Raw genomic sequence first — 25682 nt, 5'->3', positions numbered from 1 at the left:
TAATGAACCCGTACAAACAAAAGAGGTTCGATGTTTTGCCAGTCACACTGCTTGCTTCCCACTGCAGTTTGTTTCATTAAGTTTATCGGGACCTACATGAAAGCACTGAGAAAGAGGCATCGACATATTAAGACAGTTTTGGTGTTCATCGCTGATGGAGGAATAGAGCAGGTTTTACCTTTGTCGATTGTGTTTTCTAGTAGCAGAGTCAGAAGAGTAGATGGACTCCCTCAAGTCTCTTGTTGGTTTAAAAAGGAAATCACAGGATTCACTCCAAGATACCAGCTATTTCTCAAAAATACTGTCCACTTAATACATTATAGTTAGATTTCAGTTCTTCCTCTAAGCGTTTAAAAGCATTTTAAATAAGAAAAGAGTTTATGGGACGGAGGGAAGACGACTCAGTGAAAGATTACGTACAGATGAGTTCACAACGGAAGAATGCTCTCAAACCTTGCATAAACCACTACCAGCTATTGATTGGATTGCACTTTGCAAAATACTTTGCCAAGTCTTTTTTTTTAATCATCAAGGGATTTTGCATAATAGCATTAACAATTAGTTTATATAAATTGCTGATTAATAGTCTTGGGAGCGGCAGCAAATTGCATGGCCCTTCGTTCTATAGATTTAAATATTCTGTTCACTATTTATAATCATTCCTTGCTGGTCTTTTCTCTGTCCTAATGTGTAATCAAGGCACAACTGTTTCATCGATTATACGTCCAAGAGTGGATTTCCCCATTTGATTTTATACTCAGAAACATGTGAAATTGATTGCTTAAGTAGGGTGGAACATAATCACTCCTAACGTTTCTCAGAATCTCATTTGGTTGTATCATATTTTGCTTTTTTATCATGTTGAGTCTCCTGAATGTTGAACTGTTACATTCTCTCAGGTTCATCAACTGAAAAATGTATGTTCATGCTTGTGTAGCAGTCTAAAGCATGGGAATATTTTACAATAAAAATGTTTTGTAGAATCACATTTAAATATTTAATATCTATTACAACTTATTGTCTAATGCTGCATTTTTTTAAAAAAAAATTCATATGCCAAGAGTTTCAAAAAAAGTAGAGCATTTCCACAATGTCATTTTCTGCACCCTGGTGCCTTCAGCAGGGCTGCAAATTAATGGAGGCCTTATGTTTTTCTTTATGTAAAGAGGTGCTTACATTAGTAATGACTAGTCATGTGCCCCATTTGAGAACCACTGATATTTATCAGAAGCTGTCCTGAACTTTAAATCACAGAACAACATTAGGGCACTATTAAAACAGTTTTCTACCAGGCTAGATTAATTTATTTGTCTTGTTCTGCATGATGTAATCTGCCATTTTTATGATTTAGCATATTTTCAGTCAGGTTCTACCAGTCACAGGGACAAAGAGCTCAGTTCCCAGCCAGCGGACAACTTATTCAACCATCTTCAAGTTTTAAGGATTTAGGGGGAAGCAATGTCGCATATACTTAAAACATATTCATATCTTCAGTAAAGATTAGAGACTTGCTGTTAAGGAAATGAAAATAAATATCCTTAAGTCTGATTATGAACAGAAAAATCAAGGTTAACAGAGCTAGAATTGCTGTTATTTGTCCTTAGTTGTTCTCATTTGTATTACTGTATTTAGTTTAAAAATCAATAAAAACTACTATCCTTCAAAGGAAAACAAGCTGATCTGTGCTATAAAAATCTGGACAACCACAAGATGGCAGCATAAGCTAAGAGTTTTCTGTATCTCTCTGCCACTCTCTGGTGGTTGTTCAGAATTCTGCAGCCCAGATCTGAGGGCCATGGACAGCCTCATCCACTGGTTCATATATTCATGCGCGGGCAAGCGTGAGCAGCGTAATATTTTGCACACACCATCCTTTGAATTGTTCCTGCATGTTTTTACATACCTTTATTACAGTCACATAACTTCTGTATAGCTTGAGAATGCAATCTAGGAAAACTAAAATTACATCCAAAGACGGGCACAAATGCGTCAATTGTTTCCAGTGAAAAATCCATCTGTTTCAGAAAAAAGTCCAGTTGTGCTATAGTTATAATAAAAGATACAGACAATGGTGTCTTCACAGTTAGTTTATTTTACCATTGCAATCAGCCAAACTGGCTACAAAGAATAAATAAACACAGGGCAGCAATTTGAATATGCCCAACGTTAGATGTCTGTGATGTGCTTTATTGCCCAAACTCATCGTTAAAACAAAAACTAGACTTAAGATCAAGTATCTATCCTTTTAAATAAAAAATTAGCGCAGGTCAACTATTTTCACCTTTGGACAAAAAAAAGAAAAACAAAGATGTTAAATACTCCCATAGATACCTCCACTTCAAATTATAAAATGTAGAAAAATGGCATAATAATATCTTACAGTAACAAAACACAAACAGGGTTAAGTACTTCAGTCTGTTCCAAAATACTTCTGCCCAAAATGTGTAGGTGCAACTGGATGAACCTCTGTTGTTAAAATTGTGATATCTGGAAATTCCTGGATTATTGATTTGGCACCTTAAAAAGAGAAAACTGTAAATTATATATGTAGCTATGTTGATTTTCCACTCCTGGAACGTGCCCTTTTCTCCTTACCTGATTATTACAAGCTTTAAGACATAAACTCTAACAATTTTTTTTCTTCCCCAGTATTTTGTGAATTCAACAGTTGTAGTCCCTTTGGACATATATTTAATTTATATGTGACAGCTTATGAAGTTTCTGTGGCTGTCAACAAGGAATTCAATGACACCTCTATAATACAGAAATGACCCTGTCTAGAATACTCTTGATCTGCATAAGTAAGGAAAAACTCAGATGGGTCCTCATTAAGTATCAAACACGCACACAAACACACACACACACACGAGGAATATCTTTCAATTAAACTGGTTTTTCTATGAACCTAACATGAAAGGCTTTTGCTACTTGGGAATGTTGAAAATCTTTCCAAATGTTAAAGAATTATATTCATAGATTATTCATTCTATCTCAATTTGTACATACAGTATTGTCATGAGCACTGATGGTGAGCAGGAGGGGGCCCCTATCCAGGGGGGAAAATGCATGCGTAGTGCTGAGGAATTAAGCAGCCATTCAAAGAGACACAGATCAGACCCGCCTTGACTTTGGGGTTTATCTGTCTGGGTTTTTCCCACGCTTCTTCAGTTTGTTAGGATTGATGTCCTAACAGTCAGGAACCACGCTGAGACAAGGAATAGGTCTCTATTACTTTATTACTGCTACATTAGACAGAAAATCCTAACAAACTGAAGAAGCGTGGGAAAAACCCAGACAGATAAACCCCAAAGTCAAGGCGGGTCTGATCTGTGTCTCTTTGAATGGCTGCTTAATTCCTCAGTACTACGCATGTGTTTTCCCCCCTGGATAGGGGCCCCCTCCTGCTCGCCATCAGTACTCATGACAAGTATGTTCTGAAGATTTTTACATCAGTGCCTTCTATGGGGTACACCAAAGGCAGTCTGTTTTTTAAAATCTTGCAGCAGAAGTGCTAAGGATTTATTGTTTTTCCGTGTTACAGATTGCTTTATCAAGTTCTCTTAAGTTTTACATATTTGTTTAGTTACAGATCTATGCTGAAAACATTCTGTCTGCCACTTTTTAAAAAAATCAACTATACAGTTGTATTATAACCTATACTAATTTCTTTGCTGAATTTTCTCTATTTCCAGTGTGTATAGGGAACTCTTTAGATGAAAAGAGTGCTAAACTCCTTCCCACAGACACCCTCATTTCACTGCATGCTACTAGTTTGCTCCGTTGCCTGAACTTACCGTGGGGTGTAGAGAACAGACTCAGCAGGATTATGACGTTTGGCTGAACCCCATGTTCTATGAGAACCTTCACAGCCTCTATCACAGTGTTGCCAGTGCCTGATATGCGGGTGGGGGAGCAGAGGGGAAAGGGAAGGGAAGGGAAAGGAAGGTGAATTGTCCAACTGTCTTTTCAAACTGTGTGTGTGTCAGAGTCATCTTTCCTTTCAGTATGATTACATCTGGAGTTCGAGTCTAACTGCGGCACAATCTGTTCCCAATTCTTTTCAAGAAACTTCTACAAAATACTTGGCTAAACGGAATAGTTTAGCACTCAGGAAGAAATAATCAATTACTACATATTTGATGAAGGTTTAAAAAGCAGTGAAATTCTACACATACATGCCATCACTTAAATTATATTAGCTAGCAACAACTCCCTTTGCTTAGTTGCATTGATTCATTTTATATTATTAGATACCTCTCCCTCAATATGTGCAGCCCAGGATCAATGTTTTGCCAGCTAAATTAGATCACTGAATAGACCTTCCGGCAAAGCATGAAACTTGCGTATTTTGCAGCCCGCAACAAGCTAAAGCCTGTCATCTAGCCAGTGACTTATCCATGTTCCAACCAAGTGCTCTGCGGTCCACCCAGCTTCTAATACATTCTTCAAAGCACTCACTCAGAATTGGGTACATGAGGAGGACTTTTCTCCTGTAGATGTCTGGTGGAAATTTTGCATAGTATACTTTGGCTCTCTGGGTCTCTTCGTCGCTCTGGATCAGGATCTTCCCTATTCGTATAGACCTGCAGCAATCACGCAAGCCCTGCTCCATCGCCTCGCCTTCATTGGGAGAGGAAAACAGGGAAAAGTTAGGCATCGGAGAAGGGCAAGCAGATTTCATGGACAGTGATTCCAAGCAGAAGGATCTTCCCTTCCTGACATAAATTTTATGTCTTCTTTGTTCAAATAAAATTCAGGAAGGGTTTATACAGCTGGTCCTTCAAATGCACAGTACTAGCTTTAAAAATGGTATTTGTACTGTCAATCCCTTTGTGGATCTATACTATTTTCCTGAATATAGTCCACTGTCTTAAATAGGTGAGTTCCTTGCATTATTTTCCAATTTGCATTATTGGTAATGTGATATATGATTAACAACAAATACCAACAAGCACACAAGGAATTTTAAGTGACCTACCACTTCTCATTATGCTGACTCCACAGTTTCCCTTTTCAAATTTCACTCCTTCATATTTGTACCCTGTTGAAGAGAGAGAGGAATAAAGACGTTTCCACAGGGGTTGATGTCTTTTTCAAGTTATTCAGTAGTGAACCTAATAGCTTCACTTCCCAGGCACCTTTCAGTGCAATGACATTTTTTAATACCAAAACATGAGGATCTATAAACTTGGAACTTACCAGTCACAGAAAGAAAGGACAATATTGTAATGGCTAACCTTCTGCGACAAGAAATAAAATTTAACTTAAGATGCGCGTTTACTGCAAAAATTTACAGAGATATTTCTTAAGTGTTGAAATCTCATTACCATCTGCACAGTAGTCAATAAATTTCCTTCTTAAACTTTAGTCACATTCATAATTTCCTTTGGATACACACAGAAAAAGCCCGCTAAACTGCTGTTGTTGAATAATTAGATATATAATAATATATCTTCCATATTCTAACACCACTCCAAGTTGGAAATCTGAGGAAAAAATCCAGTCACATCTTCAAAGAAGTGATAAAATAACTATGGAAGCTTCATTACTTGTTCACTGAAGCCTTCCCCAACTTCCCAACAAGTTTGCTTGTGAATTCCAAAACGCCAGCCTGCATGCGGAACATATCAGGTCAAGAAAGCTACTTAACCCTAAGATAATGACTCCATTTATTTAGCAATAGATATAGACTATTGCTCCAGTCATATAGACTCTAGCTTGATTATGCAGCTCGTTCAGCCATTTATGCCAGAACGAAAAGCCAATTGATTGAATGCAACAGTAGCTTCTTGCTTAGGAAGCTAGTTTATGATTTTGAACGTGGGAAGTTAACACCTGGCCACCCATGGCTGAAACCAAAAAAACTAACCAATTTGGACCTGTCCATACTTGTATGGAGGACCACTAGGAAATCCCAGGCCTGTAGACCAGGCTGGGAAGTCAAAATACCATCGGAGAAATGGGCTATCGCAAAGCCACTTCTATATGATTTCCCAGAAAATTACACGGATGTAGCCATGAAATCACCTGGAAAAGTGCTCAGCCTAAAGGAGATTTTATCTTTACCTTTACCAGAGCTTTGGCACTCCTGCTAAGATGATGACACAGTAAGAAGCACCTTATGTTTCCAACTGATCCTGCCTGGGTCTAATCCATGAATCAGAGAACATAAAGCTCTTACTTACATAAAAATTCTCAAAGAAACTAATTAGAAGGATATATTGATATAAAATTAAGAAGAGAACTTACCATATCCTTGCTAGTTAACTACAGTTACAACATTTCTCAGACCCACTTGAACCAAACCTGGGGTCAGATGCACACCCCATAAAAGCTCTGATTAGAGGCAAGATGAACATGTTAGATAAATAGTCCAGGTAGTCCTCACTTACTGCCTGCCTCATTCAGCAACTGTGCAAAGTTACTACAGTACTTCAAAAGTAACTTTGTGACTAAAGCCCACATTTGTGATCTTCGCAGCATCCCTCAGTCACGTGATTACAGTCAGTACACATTGTCCTGTGCCTGACCTGTTGTTTTTCCTTTTCCCCCCCTCGCAGAGCAGAGAGATTGGAGAGGAAGGGATTACGAGAGAGGAAGCAGGCACACCATGGGGAATACACATCAAAAGCAATGCACTGGTGCTGGCAGCCACAAACGCGCTATGCAAAGAGCCTGGTGTATTCCCCATGGTGTGCCTGCTTCCTCTCTCGTAATCCCTTCCTCTCCAATCTCTCTGCTCTGGGGGGGGGGGGGGGGAAGCAATTCCAGAAAGGAATCTCTCCTGTGCCTGACCCCCCCGCCCCAGAGCAGAGAGATTGGAGAGGAAGGGATTGCAGAAGAGAAAGCAGGCACACAACGGGGAATTGCCAAGCGTGCTCAGGGTTGCCAGCGCCACCCCATTCCTTTCGATGTGTATTCCCCATTGCGTGCCTGCTTACTCTTGTAATCCCTCCCTCTCCAGTGAATGTAAATAGTACTAATTATCCCAGCACCGGGGTGAGCGTTCCAAAGGGTGGGGGAATGGAGAAAAGGAAAGCACAGTTGTGGTCACGCGATTTCCCACTTAGGCTTAGTTATTTAATCTGCACTGCCCACAAAAGAATTGGACTAAGAAACTGCTGGAATTTTCCAGCACGCAGACAGCCTGCTGCAGAAACATATGATACAGTATATATTTACATCAGGATAATATTTAGTCTTTATAATTTTAAAGCGATTCACCTATGTGACTTCATAGAAGTCCACTAGTCTTCCATAAACTTTGTTTTTCTTTCATGCCTGGGACAACAAAAACCAGACAGAGACAACCATCTCCTGGGAATGTTATATAACATCGCTACTAAAAAGTATTCTACCTTTTGTTTAATGATTTGTTTATGTTTATGCTAACTCTGTGATGAGTTATCCATCCGCTATCTATCCCTTTTAGCCCTGCACTAAATACAGGTAGTCCTTGGTTAACAACGGCAATTGGGACCAGGAAATCTATCACTGAGCGATGCAGTCGTAAAGCACGTCATGTGACTACACTGACTTATGATGGCAGTTCCACTTGCAGTCATTAGGTGAATCCCACATGGTTGTTAAGCACAACATCACACGATCACCGTTTGCAACGTCCTTCTGGTTTCCCCATTGACTTTGTCAGAAGCCAGTAGCGAAGGTCCCAAATGGTGATCATGGGACTGTGGGATGCTGCAACCATCGTAATTGTGAGCTGGTTGCCAAGCACCCAAATCACGATCATGTGACTGTGGGGACACTGCAGTGGCCGCGGCTTCAGGGATCAGCCACAAGTCTCCTCGTTCAGTGCCACTGTAACTTTGAATGGTGACTGAAGGAATGGTCGTTAACTGAGGACCACCTTTATTTAACTTGGCCTGGGCCACCCCCACTCCTTGGGAGCTTCTACCTCCTGTTACCTGTTGGAGTGGTTACTGTGCATTCTGTGTATGGCAGCCGATTTAATCCCTCTTCAACCACAAGCCTGATCTGCAAGAGAGGTAAAATTCAAATAATCGCAGCAAAACCATAGTTTCAGTAAATACACTAAGGTTTCTTCTCACTTGCATTGTAAGCACAACTTGTTTCCTCCCTAGCCTAAAATAAGCCTAATGGATTTGGGTCATCTAATCCAACCCTTTGCTCAGTGCAGAATTCACTAAAATATTCCCGAGGAGTTGCCATACAGCCCCCTTCTGAGAACCTCCAGCAAGGAAGACCCCGTCACTGTTTCAGGCCGGCTGTTCAACCGCTTAATAGCATCGGAAAGTAGATTCTGACTGAGTATTAGAAAGGATTTCCTCCTTCTTTAGCTTCAACCCTTTGCCTTTTCTCCACTTTTGGAGACTTCCAATACAGAACAAGTCTTTTAGACATTGTGGAGCAACGACATATCGCCGCTTAGTCGGGCTCCTTTAACCAATCCTCATGCGATACCCCTTATCATACCAGTGCCCCTCAATGTGCTCAGGTTTCTCTACGTCCCTTTTAAAATGTGAGGCCTGACCTGGAGCCAGTACTCCAAAGGAGATTATAGGACAGCAACAATGACCAATTAACAGAGAATATCTTGGAGGCTGCTGAACCAATGCAAACCAGAGAGTTTACTCATTTAACCCTTTGATTCTGGAACGTTTCAAAAGGCAATAAAACAAGACCTCAAAAGAACATATGTGTGAATGGTGATTTTTGATTCTTCCCATTGTATATATACTGGAACCATCTCCATGAATCAGCTAGTGCCATAATCAAATCAGAGGGAAAGAAAAATGATAGATTCCATGTAAACAAGTATTTCCAAGCAAACTGGCATTGAACAATACGGTAATATTAGTTACATTAAGTAAAAAGTATTCTAAAGATACCAAGTGATCCAGAATCCATTATGTATTCTTGAATGTACATCATGAAGATTTATTTTTAACTGTTATGTGGAAACATTTTGCTTGGCAAGAACAAATAAATCTTGCCATTGGGAAAAAGAAAACTCCGCTTTAAAAAAAATAGTATTTAAACTTTAATTCTAATCTTATATTAACTAATCCCACTGATCTTTGATGAAATAACTATATTACAATATGAAAATGCAACATAATAATGCAACTATACTACCATTAATAGTATTAATGACTGATTTTTAAATAATCTACAAGTTTAAAGGTGGAGTCATTATGGCAATAATACCTTCATTACTGGGCACAACATAAAGTGCATGAAAAATATTGCTTACCAAGCGATCTGCAGAAAATACGAAGTCACCTCTACTGGCTGTCCTGGACAAAAAGCAGTAAGAAATCAATTTTATTAGGGATTCAACTTAAGTCTGAATCACTCAAACTTAAGTTAGTTGTTCCAGAATATTTAATATAATTAAAGTATGACACCAGCAACATGCATATTTATTTTATCTATTATTTTATGAGAGAATGTCTAGACTTTACATTTGTATCTGGTATCACCAAGGTCCCTGAACATTAATCATTATAGCGGCAGCCAATACTGCCAGAGAAAAATTCCATCAAAAAGATCTACTGAAGCCATTCCTTCCTGCTACGGAGTTTGTTGAACCTTTTATTTATTTGTTATTGCTGCTGCAGCTTTTATTCTTTGGGCTACAATAAAGAGACAGGACTACTGTAAGCACTATAGACAAAACACTTTCAACATTTTAAGCCACCAAAAATGCTCAAAAATGAGCAGCGTAAGTTTAATAAAGAAAACGAAATGCATCTTGCAAAGAAAATTCCTCAAAGCTCGGTAACATCTGATGCCTCTGCATCTTATTGAAACTAGTTTTTTTTAGTGCTTCTAGTCAGACTTAAAGACTCTGACAAAAAAATATGTATTGTTTATTGTTTTAAAGCATTTATTAAAGGCATGAAAAAGTTTGCAACAAACAGCAAGCAACTGTGGGCTATTCACAAATTAAGCAGATAATCACCTTTACTTGTTACCAAATGTACATGCAATATGTAGCCAATTTGGTTCACTAAGGAGCAGACCTTAGCATGTATTATATCCCGTTTTTTCCTTGTAACTCTGCAGATTTCAAAGCCTTGTAACATCCTTAATCTTGGATAGAGTTGAGGCTGTAGGTGGCACAAGCTGCAAGCTCAGACACAGAATATACATTCCCTCATCTCAAATACAATCTATATCTTCACAAAGGAGATATATGCTTTGCCATGTTCACAGAGTCAGATACTTCCCATATATAAAGAAGTTTTAAAAGGATGAAAAACAAGAACAGAAACTGGGAACTAGGACTGGGAAAAGCCAATTAACTAACACTTGTAAAAGCCAATAACTAACACTTGTACTCCCCAGCTTCTGATTCCATTTTGGAATCTCCAGGAATCTGAAGAAAGGCCAGGTAATTTGAAGCAGATGAGAGTACAGTAGTTTATTCCTGTGTTGTTTGTTGTTTATTCGTTCAGTGACTTCCGACTCTTCGTGACTTCATGGACCAGCCCACGCCAGAGCTTCCTGTTGGTCGTCACCACCCCCAGCTCCCCCAGGGACGAGTCCGTCACCTCTAGAATATCATCCATCCATCTTGCCCTTGGTCGGCCCCTCTTCCTTTTGCCTTCCACTCTCCCTAGCATCAGCATCTTCTCCAGGGTGTCCTGTCTTCTCATTACATGGCCAAAGTACTTCAGTTTTGCCTTTAATATCATTCCCTCAAGTGAGCAGTCTGGCTTTATTTCCTGGAGGATGGACTGGTTTGATCTTCTTGCAGTCCAAGGCACTCTCAGAATTTTCCTCCAACACCACAGTTCAAAAGCATCTGTCTTCCTTCGCTCAGCCTTCCCTGTGGTCCAGCTCTCGCAGCCATATGTTACTACAGGGAGCTAAAAAAAATTAGCAGGATCCCAAATTGTACTGTTGATTTGTTTTCCTGTGTGGTGCTGATTTTCTCCATTTCTCTCCAAATTATGAATCTGAGTTTTACATCCAACTTACATCAAATCTCAAACATGTACAAGGATATTAATTATATTAAAACATATTTTTTCTGGGATAATATGCACCCTGCTTCTGAAGCCTTAGGAGAGAATTTGCAGCAGACAAGTTTTGTCAGCCCTCTGAGGTCGACCAGACTTGAACACCCAAGTCATGAATGGTGAAACTGCTTCTATTACGGGGTTACAGTAACAGGACCTTGCAACTCTGAATGTGCCTCTCCCCTCCCTACCTTTATCCTAAAGGGGAGGGTCCCTCTGAGAGGCTTTCTCAAATTCCACTCCTGCTTTGGGCTGAGATTTCTCTGTTCTGACCCTTGCCTTGGCTGCGGCTCTTCCTCCTCTTCCGCAAGGTCATTCTCACTGCCCATTACAAGAACCATCTTGTGATCTGTTGAGAGCATCACATTATCTTTTTGTAGTTTCCTTCTACTCACCCTATTTGCATTTGACTGTGTAAACAGGGATTTCTGTATTTTAAAAGCTTGATTTTGCTTATGTCTTGTGAAATTGGTTTATCTCCCAAGAAAGGGCTGAATCCACTAGCCACTTGCCAGGAGTTTGCATTCTAGCATTTTTTTTTTCATTTTTACCTTTTAGCTGGCAAATGGACAGCACAGGTTGTGAGAGCCACACCTTTCACATACATCAGGATTAGGGGGAGGGCGTCAGGAAAGGCGGTCCTGACTAACCCAAAGCAGGAGCCAGAACAAGGGGGGAAGATTCAGAGGGCTTCTGGGAGACGTTTGAGACCTCCAAGCTGCAGCTCTAAAGGCTGAGCCAATCTGCTACATACAGAATCTAATTAAATCATTCTGCTGTCAGTACAGTAGTAAAATATATCCATGTCCTCTTAAGTTTCTCCCTTCAAAATCTGTTCCAAGGAGTTGGGGCACTCTCTGGAAGCACAAGAATTATAGGGGAAGAAGAAAAATCTCACTGCACAATTATTTTGTCTCGTTATTCTAAGCTTTTTTTTCATGACCATAGTGGGAGAATAAAATATAATTATGAATGAAGGGTTGCTCCCAGAAAACTACTAATTCCTTCTCTAGGAATTAGGTGCTCTTGTGGGAAGTCAAGGATGGCTTGCATAGATAAGATGCTTTACTGCAGATAGAATCAAGCTTAGTTACAGCATTAGCTTCTGCGAAGGCTAAATAGCTTAAATCCTGAGATTCTTTTCCTTGCCCTTTTGTAACAGATTGTTTCAAGCCTGCTTCTTATTGGTTACATCTAGCATATATTTACAAAATGATACTGTCTGGTACTATATGCTTTGTTTCCTGCCTTGTCAGCTCCAGACCTCCCAATTTTTTTTCCAATTGCCACTCAAGAAATCATTCAATCTAGCATAAACCATCAATAAGTGATAACCATCACTTAGCAAATCCAATCTGTCTTCTGCCCACCGTGTATGTGTATTACATTACAGGTGGTCCTTGCTTAATGGCCACCATTGGGACTGGAATTTTGGTTGCTAAGTGAAGCGGTTATTAAGCGAACCTGACCCGCTTTTACGATCATTTGCGGTAGTTGTTAAGCGAATCACCACAGGTGTTAAGCAAACCATGTGGTCGTTAAGCGAATCACTCGGTTCCCCATTGATTTTGCTTGCCAAAAGCCAGCTGGGAAGGTTGAAAATGGCAATCACACAACCACAGGATGCTGCAATGGTCATAAATGTGAACCATTTGCCAAGTGCCCAAATTGTGATCATGTGACCATGGGGACGCTATGATGGTTATAAGTGTAAGGACCGATGGTAAGTCAGTTTTTTCACCACTGTCATGTCCGAACCATCACTAAACGAATGTGAGGACTACCTACCTTAAAATAGCTAGGTATTTGTCTTTAAGAGCCCCTTCTCAAGTTAATATCACATGCCACAATGTGGGTCTAGCTAAACTTTGTTGATGTTACCAGTTATTCTCCATGAACCAAGTCCAAGAGGGCAACCAAATCAGTTGAAGCAAACAAGAAATCAGAAAGATGAACAACTGTAATATAGACTCTGATAGACCTAAAGCCTAAGTCAGATTCATTTGAAAAATTTAAACTCAGTCACAGTTTCCAACTGCTGAAATAAACAGAATTTTTAAAGAAGTACTAAGTAGCATAAAACGGTCATCAACAGAACAGAAACTTAAAGGGCTCCCACATGTTAGCCTTCCGTTAATTGTGGATTGCACTGATAGAAACATACTGTTCCGAGCTGCTTCTATGGAAACCAGCTTCCAAATTCAACTGCCCCAAATCTTTTTTATTGTAAATATTTTAAATGCACTGTTAGCATTAGCCTTGAAATCAGGCAGCCCAACCTCTGCTCAAATATTTCATGAGGTGATTTATTCCCCCCAAAAGCTCAACATATAAATATAAACAAGAAAATACCTAGCGAACAGTATTGATTGATTGATTGAACATATTTATATGACTGCCCATCTACCAAAGGCACTCTGGGTGGCAAGTAGCTAAAAATGAAAAAAACCCAAAGCATAACAGGTAGAAACAGATACACGTCACCCATATCAGCACTCCTACGAGCACACTGGCTCCAAGGCTTGGGGTCTTCACAACCTTGTGGAAGGCCAGCAGGGTTGGGGTTGTCCATATCTCATGGGGGGGGGGGGTGATCCACAAGACAGATGCCATGAGAAAGAAGGCATGCTTCCGAGGACCCACCAAGTGACACTGCTTCACTGGCAGGCAGAAATATTTGGGGAGGCAGTTCCACAAGTAACTTGGCCCCACATCACGTAGCGCTTTAAAGATGACAACCAGGACCTTGAATTGCATCCGGAAGCCTACTAAAAGCCAGTGCAGCTCACAAAGCAGCAACATTACATGGGTGTACTGTGGAGCACCCAATACTGCCCATGCCACAGCATTCTGGATCAGCTGAAGCTTCCTAATGCTCTTCAAGGGCAGCCCCATGTACAGTGTGTTGCAATAGTCCAGACTTGAGGTAACTAAAGCATGAACGACCAAGAGAAGATCCTCCTACTCTAGGGATGCATGCAACTGATCCCAGAACCACAGCCCCTCCATCTTGAAGGCCAGTGCCTCCCTAACCAGACCTGCTCAGCCTCCAAGGCTCCTGGAAAGCACTTCAGAGGCAGTGTTCTGGTAGCTAGGGCAGAGATGCACAACTGAGTACCACCAGCACACTCTTGATACTGAAGACCCTGCCAATAGATGACCTTGCCCAGCAGTTTCTTATCAATGTTAAACAGGAACAGGAAAGAACCGAGCCCCGTTGGCACCCCACGAAGCAGAGGCTGAGGGCTCACTTAAGCTCAGAGGAATGGGAGAGTATGAGAGGGAGACTCAGACAGATTCCCTGCTGAGGGAAGAAAGGAAAAACATAGCTAGACTTGCAATATTTTATTACCATGGTCTGCTTCAATACAGTACAGTTCGTGTGGAGTTGATTTCCTGAACTGGTGTACCTCATAAGCCTGATACCCACTATCACCAACTGGAATTGACCTTGGAAGGAGGAGAATCCCTGGAGAACTGTGCCTCCCACTTCCAACCCCTCAGTTAGTCCAGAAGGATACCACGACTGAGGATACTAAAAGGCACTGAGAGATCAAGGAGGGCCAGGATGGATAAACCACCCCCACCCTGGACCCACCAGAAGTCATATCAATCAATGTTTCCTCAGTACTACAGCCCGGCCTGAAAACGGAGTGCAGTGGGTCCAGATAATTCACTCCCTCCAGAGCCATTTGGAGCTGCAAGCCCATCACCTTCTCAACCGCCTTCCCCAGAAAGGTGAGGTTAGAGACTAGATGAAACCAGCACTGCTGGTTTCAAGGAGGGCCTCTCGAGGAGGGAATGAACCACCCGCTCCTGCAAAGACAGTTGGTGTCACTGCTGATATGGCACTCGCCTTCGGCCCTTAGCTGGCTTCCTCCCAGCTCCTTTAACTCCAGCCTAAAAACACGCTCCCCGGCCAACTGATCAGCAGTGTCCTAAAGGCCGCTGCACTGCTGCCAGTTCTCTACAGGAGCTCTGTGGCTGTCACTCAGTGATACCCACACTCGACCCTCAAGCCTCCACTGGCAGCCTGACACACTCCAGCTGCCTTGCTGAGTGCACCACGAGGGGTTGCTCTCTGCTCGTCTCTAGACGGCCACTGCTGATTCTTGGGCCACATCCGGACAAAAAGCCCAGGAGATGCTCCACAATAGCCCTGAATACGGGCCCTACAGCACAAACATCTCCACCAACTGCCTGCAAAAACCTTCTGCCACATACTAAATTCCTCTAACATCCAACAGCAGCAGAGATCCTTTCTATGGATCTCTGCAAACGAGGGCATATCCTAAAGGGCCTCAGCTGCAGATACTTAACAGCTGGACCGTTTCATAACCAGCTCTTTTCATACTCGTATGATTTGATCATTGTACTATGCACTGAGTAGCAATTTGGATGCTGTATGTTATGCCCACTGCTACTTCCAAATGCTTTCCAAGATTAACCCATTATAGAGCACGCTGCAGCAGTCTCATCACGATGTAAAGGTGCTTATGCTGCAGATGAAGCCATCACATGAATTACTGCAGCTAATACATTAAATAAGATAACTGGATAGGCATATTCCATGCCACCTCCTTAGAAATTCTGTCAGTACAGGATGAAGGAACAATTACTTATCTGATTTACATTCCACTTTTCTGCTTGGTTGAGTAAAAAGCTCAAGTGAGTATCTTCGGCTAACAATAATTAAAAGTAGAAAATAGAAAATTAAACCAATGCAAACCTTACATAACAATTAAAAGCCTAAAGAAAGAGGAAGGCAGTCTTGCTCTTTGGAGGAAGACACAAGCCCCCTACCTCTAAAACAGGATGAATCTCAATTATAGAGCCTAATTTTCTACTAAACAATTGCATATTTATCACATCAGAATTTAACTTCAACATGTTTGTCCTCATCTAACCCACTGTCAAATCGAAACTATATTTGCAGATACCAACTCCATTCTTAAAACTAGGTGGCAAGAAACACTCAGCTGGATGTCAACCACATATTGGTTTCACAGAAATATTAAGTCATTGGGACAGGACCAAACCCCATGAAATTCTATGGGCAGCAGTGGAATTCTAGTACCACGGTGTAAAACAACAGCCTCCAAAATACCACCTATTTACTTCATGATAGAAAGATTAGAAGTCCTGCATTTCTATACTCTGAAGTCTAGCCCAGGAAAACTATTCAGAAGAACATCATAATCAATACTACCAGTAATTTCAGAAACCTTGGTTGCTAGCAATTTCCAACATAGTGCCCTTAGATATTCTGGCCTACCACTTTAATCATCTCTATCGATTGTGGCTAATGTCCAACCTACAATGCTAAAGCACCTATATGACACAGAGCTTCTGTGAGTAATTGTCTCAAAAAGAAATTTCATTATTAAGATCCAACTAAAAACTTCCGCATAATCTCTGATCATTCATCTTCTTCTGGCAGGATAGGGGACACCAATGGCTTTCTCAGTAGAATCTGTGCTCTGATAAGACCTGCCTCAACTGCTGGTCATATCCAAAAAGTATTCCATGAGATGGATTCCTACAGAGTAGCCTGCATGAAATCAATTGAACTTTCTCAACTTCCTTATCCTACTGACTAGCACTTGAGCATAAATAATTTTTTGGATTAGAGCCATACAATGGAGAACTCCATCAGACACGGTAGAATACATACAGAAATTACAGTTAATTTGGAATTGCAGCATTACTTCCAAATTTTATCATGCTGCCTCCAGAATTGAAGAAAGCAAAACAGAGCTAACAGCCATCCATTTTGTTTTCAAGCACAAGTGTATTTATTAACTGACAGAAGAGGGCTCTTTGTATGCAAAGTCTGGCAACAATAAAAGGGCACTGCTTTTAAACCATCCTGCTTGACATACACAGATCAAAGTGTCCAGTGATACTGAATTTCACTTTAGAAGGTGCACACAGGGACCCCCTCACCTAACTACTGCTGCAGCAATGATCACCACAGTCCACACCCTTTGATTCTCCTGTTCTTTCACTCAGCCTATCCCAGTTCCGTATGATGGATCTTTTTTGGAGAAGTCTGCATCTCACTCTCTTCCTAATTGTATTTCATATTCTCCTCTCCAGCCCCTGTAATATTCCAGTATAATCAGCTGTTATTCTCTAGTGAGTGACAAGAGAAGAATCACTCCTGTGTGAAATCTTGCTTCAAGCATTCCATGATTAAGCATCTACTTATTTCAGGGTTCTGGAATGTTATTAGCATTAAACACAGCACTAATGAAATATACTAATATAATACTTGGAGGGGAAAATATTAATCTTCCCTCAAAACAAATATTTGAGATAATTCAGTACACCGAAAAGCCTCCTTATTCCTACAGGGTATTTGCAAAGGCTCTGCACCTTCTTCCATACAGTATTCCTTGTCAGCTTAATAACACAACTACATAGATTTTTTCTTACATCAGTTTCTTTCTCCTCTTTTCTAAGCCAGAACACACATTTCTCTAATGATGCAACACAAAGACAGTAGCAGACTGAACTTAGAAATGCACTTTCATGAAAGACAACTTCCCATATTAAGGACTTCACACTTTCCACACCTGCTTTCTGCAGTCTCGAGAGTTATAAATTAATGAATCTTTCAACACATTAATTTTACAACACATTCTAGATATTCAAAACTATAAATGTTTCAAAGCTAATAGAAAGAACTTTGAGCGAGACAGTTTTATAACAGGGATACACTGCTCATGACACAGTGGGCCACTGCTGAGCGCAGCAATAACAAATGCGTGAAGTCAGCAAAAGCAAGCAATAACTCCACTTGCCCTGGAGCATGCAACACATCAGGAGGCTGCCTAGTACAATTTGTACACGAGGAAGAACTCTCACCACACACTCTGTTTCAACAGAAAAGGGTAATGCTTCCTTCAGACTGGACTCAACTGTCGGTGGCATCATGAGCGCATCCATGTTATTTCTTGGCAGCAGTCCTGCTACAGAGGAGGATTGCTGCTGCCTGCACAAACCAGGACCCACCCTGCTCAGCCGACAAATGGTCAGCCGGGTGCTGCCACCCACTAAGGTTTATTCCAAACCAGTCAGAACATGGGATCGTTTGGAAGTAGCTGTTGCAATAGCTTTAGAGAAAAGAATAGCTGTAGGCATAGCCCCATAAGCCACTGACCTATTACAATGGTAATTCCGTGACAATTCCAAAAGAAAACAGGTTAGCATTCACAGACCTTTTCTTAATATATCTGGCCAAATGAAGCTGGAGGCTGACCACTGATGCGGACCACAGCCATGGAAAGCTCACTGGATATCTTAGGCCAATCATTCTCGCTTGAGCTCAGCCTCACAGGGCTGCTGTTGTGAGGGGAAAAGTGGAAACTAAGTAACAGCCCTTTAATCAGGAAGGGAGGAAAAACAGGACAATTCTGTTCTTTCCATTCAGGGATCAGATGTATTTGGCTGCAGGTCAGCTAGCAGTAACCTTTAAGTGAACTATTTCCACCCCTGCTAAGTGTTACAGCAAGGACCTAAAGCCTTGGTTGCAGAACTTGGCTTTTATTCCTTTCTCTCCACTTTTGTCTCCATCATGTCTTTTAGAATGTCCACAGAAGCAAACGAATGACTTGCTAATGAGCTTCGCAAAATGCTCGGGAAGCCTTATAAACGATAATACTCAAAATGCTTTGAAATTAAAAAAAAAAGCGAATGCTTCCATTACACAGGAAGATTCACACTGTGAGATTAACTGAAATAAATAAATGAACTGCTACAAGGTGAGAAGCAAAGACATTTGTGGTGTAACCTCTATGATTTTTCAATCCTTTAATAGTAAAGTGGCATTTATTTTCGCAGCATTTTATTGGAGACACAAGAGATTGTTTGAAGCAACAGGCTGCAATTTGTCATTACAGACGCAAGTTCGTTATAGGTCTCATACGTAACGCTTTCCCCAGGGGTAATTCTCCAACGTCCTGTTTCATCATTGTTCAGGAGCATATGATGGTCTCATTTCAAAGCCTTTTACTTTGCCCTCTTATTTGTGTGCTTTCATTTTTAGACTCCTGTATTGTTTATCGTGATTGCTTGCTGTTTTGACTGCAAGATACCGTCACATACGAAATGACTAGAAACATGCTTACCTACATAAAGGAATGGAAACAAGCCACTGATCCTCATGGGATTCTTTTCCAAGTCACTTCAGATCAGAGCCAGCAAATATTTACCCCTACCTCAGAAGAATCAGCTTTGGCAATCTTAATACTCTATTTTACTGTGTGCTGTGAATATGACCCTTAACCATAAAGAGCTCTAAGCACCATTACTATAACCCTGAAGTCAAGTCCACATTTATAGTGCAATTCTTTTGGGACTGATGTTCGTTCTTTCTTTCTTTCCTTCCTTCCTTCCTTCCTTCCTTCCTTCCTTCCTTCCTTCCTTCCTTCCTTCCTTTCTTTCTTTCCTTTCTTATCAATCTCATTTGTATGGCCGCCCATCTCACAAAAAGTGACCGAGCGGTGTTATACAGTCTCACAAAGGTATTCTGGAGAACAGACTCCACTTTCTGCCCAGCTCCAAGTTTCAAGCCTTCTTCAAAGGCAGACCTGTAGAAAATACATTGCAGTAATCCAAAGAAGAGGTCAGAAAAGCACGTACTACTGTGGGTAGGCCAGGCCTATCCAAGATGAGTTGTAACCACCAGAATACAGTGCTGCATGCAAAATTTGCTGAATGCTGTTCAAGGCATTTACACCACCCGAGACTGAATGACAGAGGTGAATTCAGAGTACATCGAGGCTGAGAAAGGCACTTATCTTCTTCCTTCTTTGCAAAAAACAACAGTAAAAACCATATAGCTGAAAATTGTTTTTGTTGCCAAGGTCCAGTTGCATGATCTGGGAATCCTCCCAAGCCGATAAAATGAGTGCGCGGGGGGGGGGGGAGATCATTAGCTGTCCTTTCTCGCCATGTATGACTTTTATAAGCCACATAGCTTAGTTCAAACAAGACACTAAGCTAAAACCAAAGAAACTACATTATAACTTAATACCGGAGTTCACAAACTGTAGGTTGAAAGGTCTGAAAGAAAACATGTTTTGGGCTTAGACATCCAAAACAGAATCATTGCCAGAATTTGCCCCCGTTTTGCCCCGATAAGCCAACAACAAAGTCAGGATTTTCTACAGTTCATGCGAATGGCAAATCCTGATCCCAAATAAATGTGGAACAAGAAATGGCTGTCTAAAAAAAATAAATCCAGATTTCAGGAATTATGCAATACCAAGCAAGTTCTTCCACCATATTAATAATATGGCCTTAAGTTTTATTGTTCATTTCTAGTGAAAAGGTTTTATTTTGTAAAGCAGCAATTATTGTTTTATTTGGGGAGGGTTTAGACTAGAAAATCTCCAAGATCCCTTCCAAGCTTATGATTCAATGTTACAGATAGATAAAAAATTAATAATTCAAAGTGACATTTCTTTCTTGCTCATCGCTAGCCCTAATGAAATCATTAACGTTATTCTTGGTCGAGTGGTCACACAAATTCATTTATCATTTTAGAAGGTCATTTATTCTTTTGGAATCCCTGACTCAGCATAATAAGTGAATCCAGTTTGTATTTAATCTGGTAAGAAAAAGTAAGGAAACCAGTGTTCAACCTTCACTGCCCTATTCTGCCTGCTGTTTTTGATCTTTAAATACATAAACCCAGAAAAATATTTCAGGCAATTTGCAATGTCATCTAGAAAGTAGTTCCAGCTTGTTCCCCAGCAGGACTAAATAAGAACGTATAGGGCTGCAGCATAAGTGTGGATATATTCTCCAAATCAGCCTAATAAAGAGACATTATCTTAAAGTAAGATCCACTATACTTAGAGGAAATTACTCCTGTCTAAATAATTCGAGAACCAAGTTGCATATAAGACAGTACCAACTTCTTTGACATCTAAAGTAATTGTTTTTCTTTTCTTAAAAATAATGCTTGCAAATAACCACACAAGCCCACCAGTTATTTAATGTAGTACATTTATATGCCATCCACTTAAATAGCATTATTTGAATAGCTTTCAACAAATTGTGAAGCAATTTAATTATCACATTAAGTATAAAATCAAAATCAGAATAGATAAGAATGAGCAGCAAAATTCTAACACTGAGATGCCCAGACTACTTGAGCTATTTAGAAAGTTAGTTATTGTTAGCTATTTGTTCCAGCAAGCCCCATTTGGGACTTAAGTGAAGCATCAGCATTAGATGGTGGCTCTCTAGCATAACATTGGATATGTAACATTACTTCCATGAATTATCAGCCAAAAGCATATTGCTATTGCTGATCAATGTTGGGTCTCTGTAACCATTCTGCTAATTAAAATACAGTACGTGTGCAGCACTAAACCAGAATTCTCATTACCCATGAACCTTGAATAGTATCCAGAAGCTATGGCTGGTCCAGAATGTGGGCACGCGGGCTATCTTTGGTGCCCCTAGAAGGGCACATGTAATACCACTGCTGCGCAAGCTGCACTGGGTGCCAGTTTGCTTCTGGGTCCAGTTCAAGGTGTTGGTTATCACCTTTAAAGCCCTACATGGCTTGGGGCCAGGCTACCTGAGGGACCGCCTCTTCCCCATTACATCAGCCCGTCCCACCCGATCGTGCAGAGAGGGCATGCTGCGGACCCTGCCAGTAAGAGAATTCCGTCTGGAAGGGTCCAGGAGGCGGACCTTCTCTGCAGTAGCTTCTGCCCTGTGGAACATGCTGCCCCCGGAGGTGAGACTGGCCCCATCGCTCCTGGCCTTCCGGGGGAGTCTGAAGGCCTGGCTCTGCCGCCTGGCTTGGGGCGGGGAGGGGAATAGTCATGCCTGGGGATGGCTAGTGCCCTAAAATGCTCCTCCAATGCAAGGACTGAATTGGATCATAGCCATACGGACTTTATTTTTATCTATATTTATTAGCTATCGTAATTGTACTTTATATAGAGTATCTTTATAATTGTATTTATTTGTATAAATACAATTATTTATTGTATTTTATAAAACAATAATTATGTAATTATTTATTGTTTTATTGACCATTTTGTTGTAAACCACCCAGAGTCCCTCTGATGGGAGGAGATGGGCGGCGAAAAATTAGACAAACAAACAAACAAATAAATAAGCAAGCAAGCAAGCAAGCCTCTCCATTCCTCCTGCCAGCAAGTGTGATAGCAAATGTGGACAATCTACCATTGGTTTGTCTATTGTTACATATGAATTAGAAACACTAGCTTGCTTCTCTCTGAAAAAAGCAGTGGGGCTTGCTACAAGAAGAACAAACTAGAGAACCAGGTTTACATGTACCAACAAACAATAAATCTGGATGCCTCCATCTGCTTTAACTATAAGAGCTGGCAAGAAGCCAGAAGTGGGAGTCATGAAATACAGTGTGCCAGTTTGTTGTTTACTGGGTGCCCTACAGGCAGAAAGAAAAAATATATATTGAAATTATTACTATTCTCAGAACACAAATTCTGGCTTAATATTGCGACCACAGAGTGGGTTCTTTTGCTTCCTACTTCACTAATGCTATAATGACTGGGTTAACACATCAGAGTAAGCCATGATTTAGTTAACAGTGGTTTACTAAATAAATCACAATTGGCCATACTTATTCTATACATTAAGTGATAACATGTGGCTTGTAAGCACAGTGGTTGAGTCCACGGTAATGCTAAGTTGGGGGTGGGGTGCAGAACTTTCTTGCATAAGAGCCACACTTAAGTCTTTCAGTGGCATGACAGGGGCTCCCTCTCAAATGGGTGGGACCAGGACAAAACCTAAGTTTGATTAATAATTAATAAATATATTCAATACATCTATTCTGTCACTTTAAAAATTATTTACTGACAAACTTTTGACTTTCAGGAGCAGCGTATCGTACTCGAGTCTCACATTATACTCCTCCGTGCTAAGCCACAATCAAACTAACCACATACAGGTTCACTGCAATGTGTGGAATCTATCAGCCTCCCTTAAACAAGGCTCAACATTTTTGCAAGAACATTCATTTCATCTCAAAAAGTCTGCCTAGCCAAAAAGCTCTTTTGCACCTTTTTACAAAGGAAAATGCTTTTAATAAAGGACAGCTAGACTCATCAAGTCTTACAGTACTGACAAAACCAGATCTGAGAACAGGCCAAGAACAGTGAGACAGCAGAGGCTGACTTGCACCTCCACTCAATGAACTTTGACGCAGACTTGAACCGAAAGCTTGCCTTTCAGAACATGCTTCCTCTACACTCCTTGATTGTTCAAAGACACCACCACTTGCCCCCACCCAGATTGGCAACTTTGTGGAATAAAAGGTGCCCTAGGCCAGTGTCATCTGGTGTGACTATGCTTTCCTAATGCTCCTAGCTGGGTAAAATCTGGGTGGATGACTCGCCCATATTGCACTCATTTCCGATAAATGAAAAATGCCTGTCATTTTTACACCAACAGGCCTGATAGGCTTACTTGCTGAAAGACTTCTGCTTATGAAGTTGGCTCTCTCTCAAAACATAAATGAAAAAAAATTGATCAATATTATGCCACGTAGTCAAGGCTTAATGCTTCATCTCAAACCCAATTTTTTAAAGGAAGAGTATAACATTTTGCTTTTGTCTTTTTTTCTTTCTCGTATCATTTTTCATTTCTTTCTGTATACTAAAGCAACAAAAGGAAAAGAAAGAAAAAACCCTTTCCACTGATCACTTTGCTCCTGGCATAACACAGAGAGCCAGTCTGGTGCAGCAGTTTAGGTGCTGGGCTAGAAACCATGAGAGGGCAAGTGTTAGTCCTCCCTCGGCCACAGACGCTGGTTGGGTGAGTGGGGCCAGTCTCTCTCTCATTCTCTCAGCCCCGCCCACCTCCCAAGGTTGTTGTTGTGAAAATAGGAGGCAGGAGTATTAGATCTGTTTGCACCTTGAGTTGACCTATATGATTAACGCACACTCACACACAAAGACGGGATAAAAATAGAAAAACAACAGCAGCCATCCTCCCCTGCAAACTAAAATGCCAGTCCTTTAGCCAGAGGGAGGCGGCACCGTCAGCTTTCCGGCAAAGCCCCTGGGTAGCTACCACGCGGAAGGCGAGACCCCCCGCCTCTTTTTCCCGCGGAGCTGGGCTCCCGCACCAGCATCGGGCCGGATCTGCGCAGCCCGCATCTGGCGGCGGCGCCGAGAGCCCGACCCCGAACTCCCCACGCCTGCTCGCTGGCTCCGCCGGGCGACAACGCCCATCATCGCCACGCAGGGCTGCCCCCCGGGCACCCGGAAGACGCGCGGGCGAGGCTGCCCATCTGCCCGGGATCCAACTCCTGACACCACTCCCTCTCCCGCCGTGGGACCGCCAGCCCGGCGCCCCGTCACCGACGCGGCGCTCTGCACGCGCTCAGAGGCGACCGCGACGCGCCTCCGGCCCTGCGCTTACTTGTCCCGGATGATGGTCTGCAGCTCCCGGATCTGGTCGTTCATGGGCAGGAGTTTGAGTTGGGCCGCCGCCGCCCCCGGCCAGTCGTGCAGCGCCGCCGCCGCCGCCTCGGCGCCCCCGTCGCCCGCGCAGCAGCCGTTCCCGCTGTTCCCGCCGCAGTAGCAGCGGCTGCCGTCGCCGCTGCTGCTGCTGCTATCCGGGCTCAGGCTGTCGCCGCTGCCCGGGCCGGGGTCGGCGAAGCGCAGCTGCCGCGGCCCGCCCTCGCCGCCCGCCAGCGTCGCCGGCTCCGCGGCCGGCGAGGCGCCTGCCGAGCCTGCCCGCCGGTCGCGGCAAGGCATCGCCTCCATGCGCCGCCGAGGCAGCCACGGCGCCCAGCCACGCGCTCCGCTTTACCTCAGCCGCGGGCCCGCATGCCGGGCAGTGACGTGAGCGTGTTCGGGCACCCCCATTGGCCGCCGCGCCCGCCGCTCGGGCCGCGCCGCCACTCCGCGGCCGGAGGAGGAGCCGGGCCCCGCCCTCGGTCGCCCGCTCTCGCGCGCGCGCGCGCTCAAGCCCAGCCCCTTTTCTCCCTCAGGCGGGAGTCGCGCGGTGGCGTGGCGGAGCTCGTTCGTGCGCTCGTTTACCTGCGGGGAGCTGCCGTGGGTCTGAAAGGCTCCTGGCCCCGCGTGGGCGTCCCCGGAGCCCGCCCGTTGGCTGCTGCGTCTACCTGAGTGGGAAGAGAGTTCGTGCCGACGGGAAGCTCCCCAGCGCCCTGCTCCAAATACACTTCCCAGAATCCTTTGCGCGAAACCAGGACAGTTAAAGGGGCGGCCGTTTATTGTGGCTGAATTGAAATATTGGTCTTGGCGGCCTTTTGCTGCCCTGCCCTGGGATGCCCTGCCCCGTTGCCCATCCCATGCAGGCATGGCTGCCTGAGCTGTGGTTCATGGCATAAGTGTCTGCAATGGAGTGTCTCCAGGCAAGGCAGCCGCAGAGTCCTGTTAACAAACTTTAAGGGCCACCTTTGTACAGGAGACTTGAATGGTCAAGTTGCTTTTGAAAAAGTACAAATCAGTGTTTCTCAAACTTGGCAGGTTTAAGAGGTCTGGACTTGGAACTTCCATGCTGGCTGGGGAATTCTGGGAGTTCAAGTCTAGACCTTTTAAATTGCCAAGCTTGAGAAACACTGGTGTGAATTAACAAGCACCACACTTTGGCCTTGTAGTTGGAAAGATGGGGTGGAGGGGAGAAATG

At 42.5% G+C, this 25682-nt stretch overlaps 2 protein-coding genes across 2 annotated transcripts in view; one reads left to right on the top strand and one right to left on the bottom strand.

The window, feature by feature from the left end:
• ZDHHC15 (zinc finger DHHC-type palmitoyltransferase 15) overlaps positions 1-1578 on the top strand; it is a 36203-nt gene extending 34625 nt beyond the window's left edge. Inside the window, exon 12 of the mRNA XM_063313818.1 lies at positions 1367-1578. The gene's annotated coding sequence lies outside the window, so the exon portion shown is untranslated. The remainder of the gene's footprint in view (positions 1-1366) is intronic.
• Positions 1579-2072: 494 nt separating this feature from the next.
• Positions 2073-24817, bottom strand: UPRT (uracil phosphoribosyltransferase homolog). The gene is made up of 7 exons (XM_063313496.1): positions 24450-24817; positions 9236-9278; positions 7926-7995; positions 4979-5041; positions 4459-4620; positions 3795-3893; positions 2073-2517 (listed from the first exon to the last, which is right to left on the bottom strand). The coding sequence occupies exons 1-7, from the start codon at positions 24794-24796 to the stop codon at positions 2411-2413; spliced, it is 891 nt and encodes a 296-aa protein (XP_063169566.1). The 5' UTR covers positions 24797-24817; the 3' UTR covers positions 2073-2410.
• Positions 24818-25682: the final 865 nt, after the last annotated feature.

This window comes from Candoia aspera, chromosome 12, assembly GCF_035149785.1.
Source record: "Candoia aspera isolate rCanAsp1 chromosome 12, rCanAsp1.hap2, whole genome shotgun sequence".
Taxonomy (NCBI): Eukaryota; Metazoa; Chordata; class Lepidosauria; order Squamata; family Boidae; genus Candoia; species Candoia aspera.
This window is presented reverse-complemented; position numbering and strand designations above follow the sequence as displayed.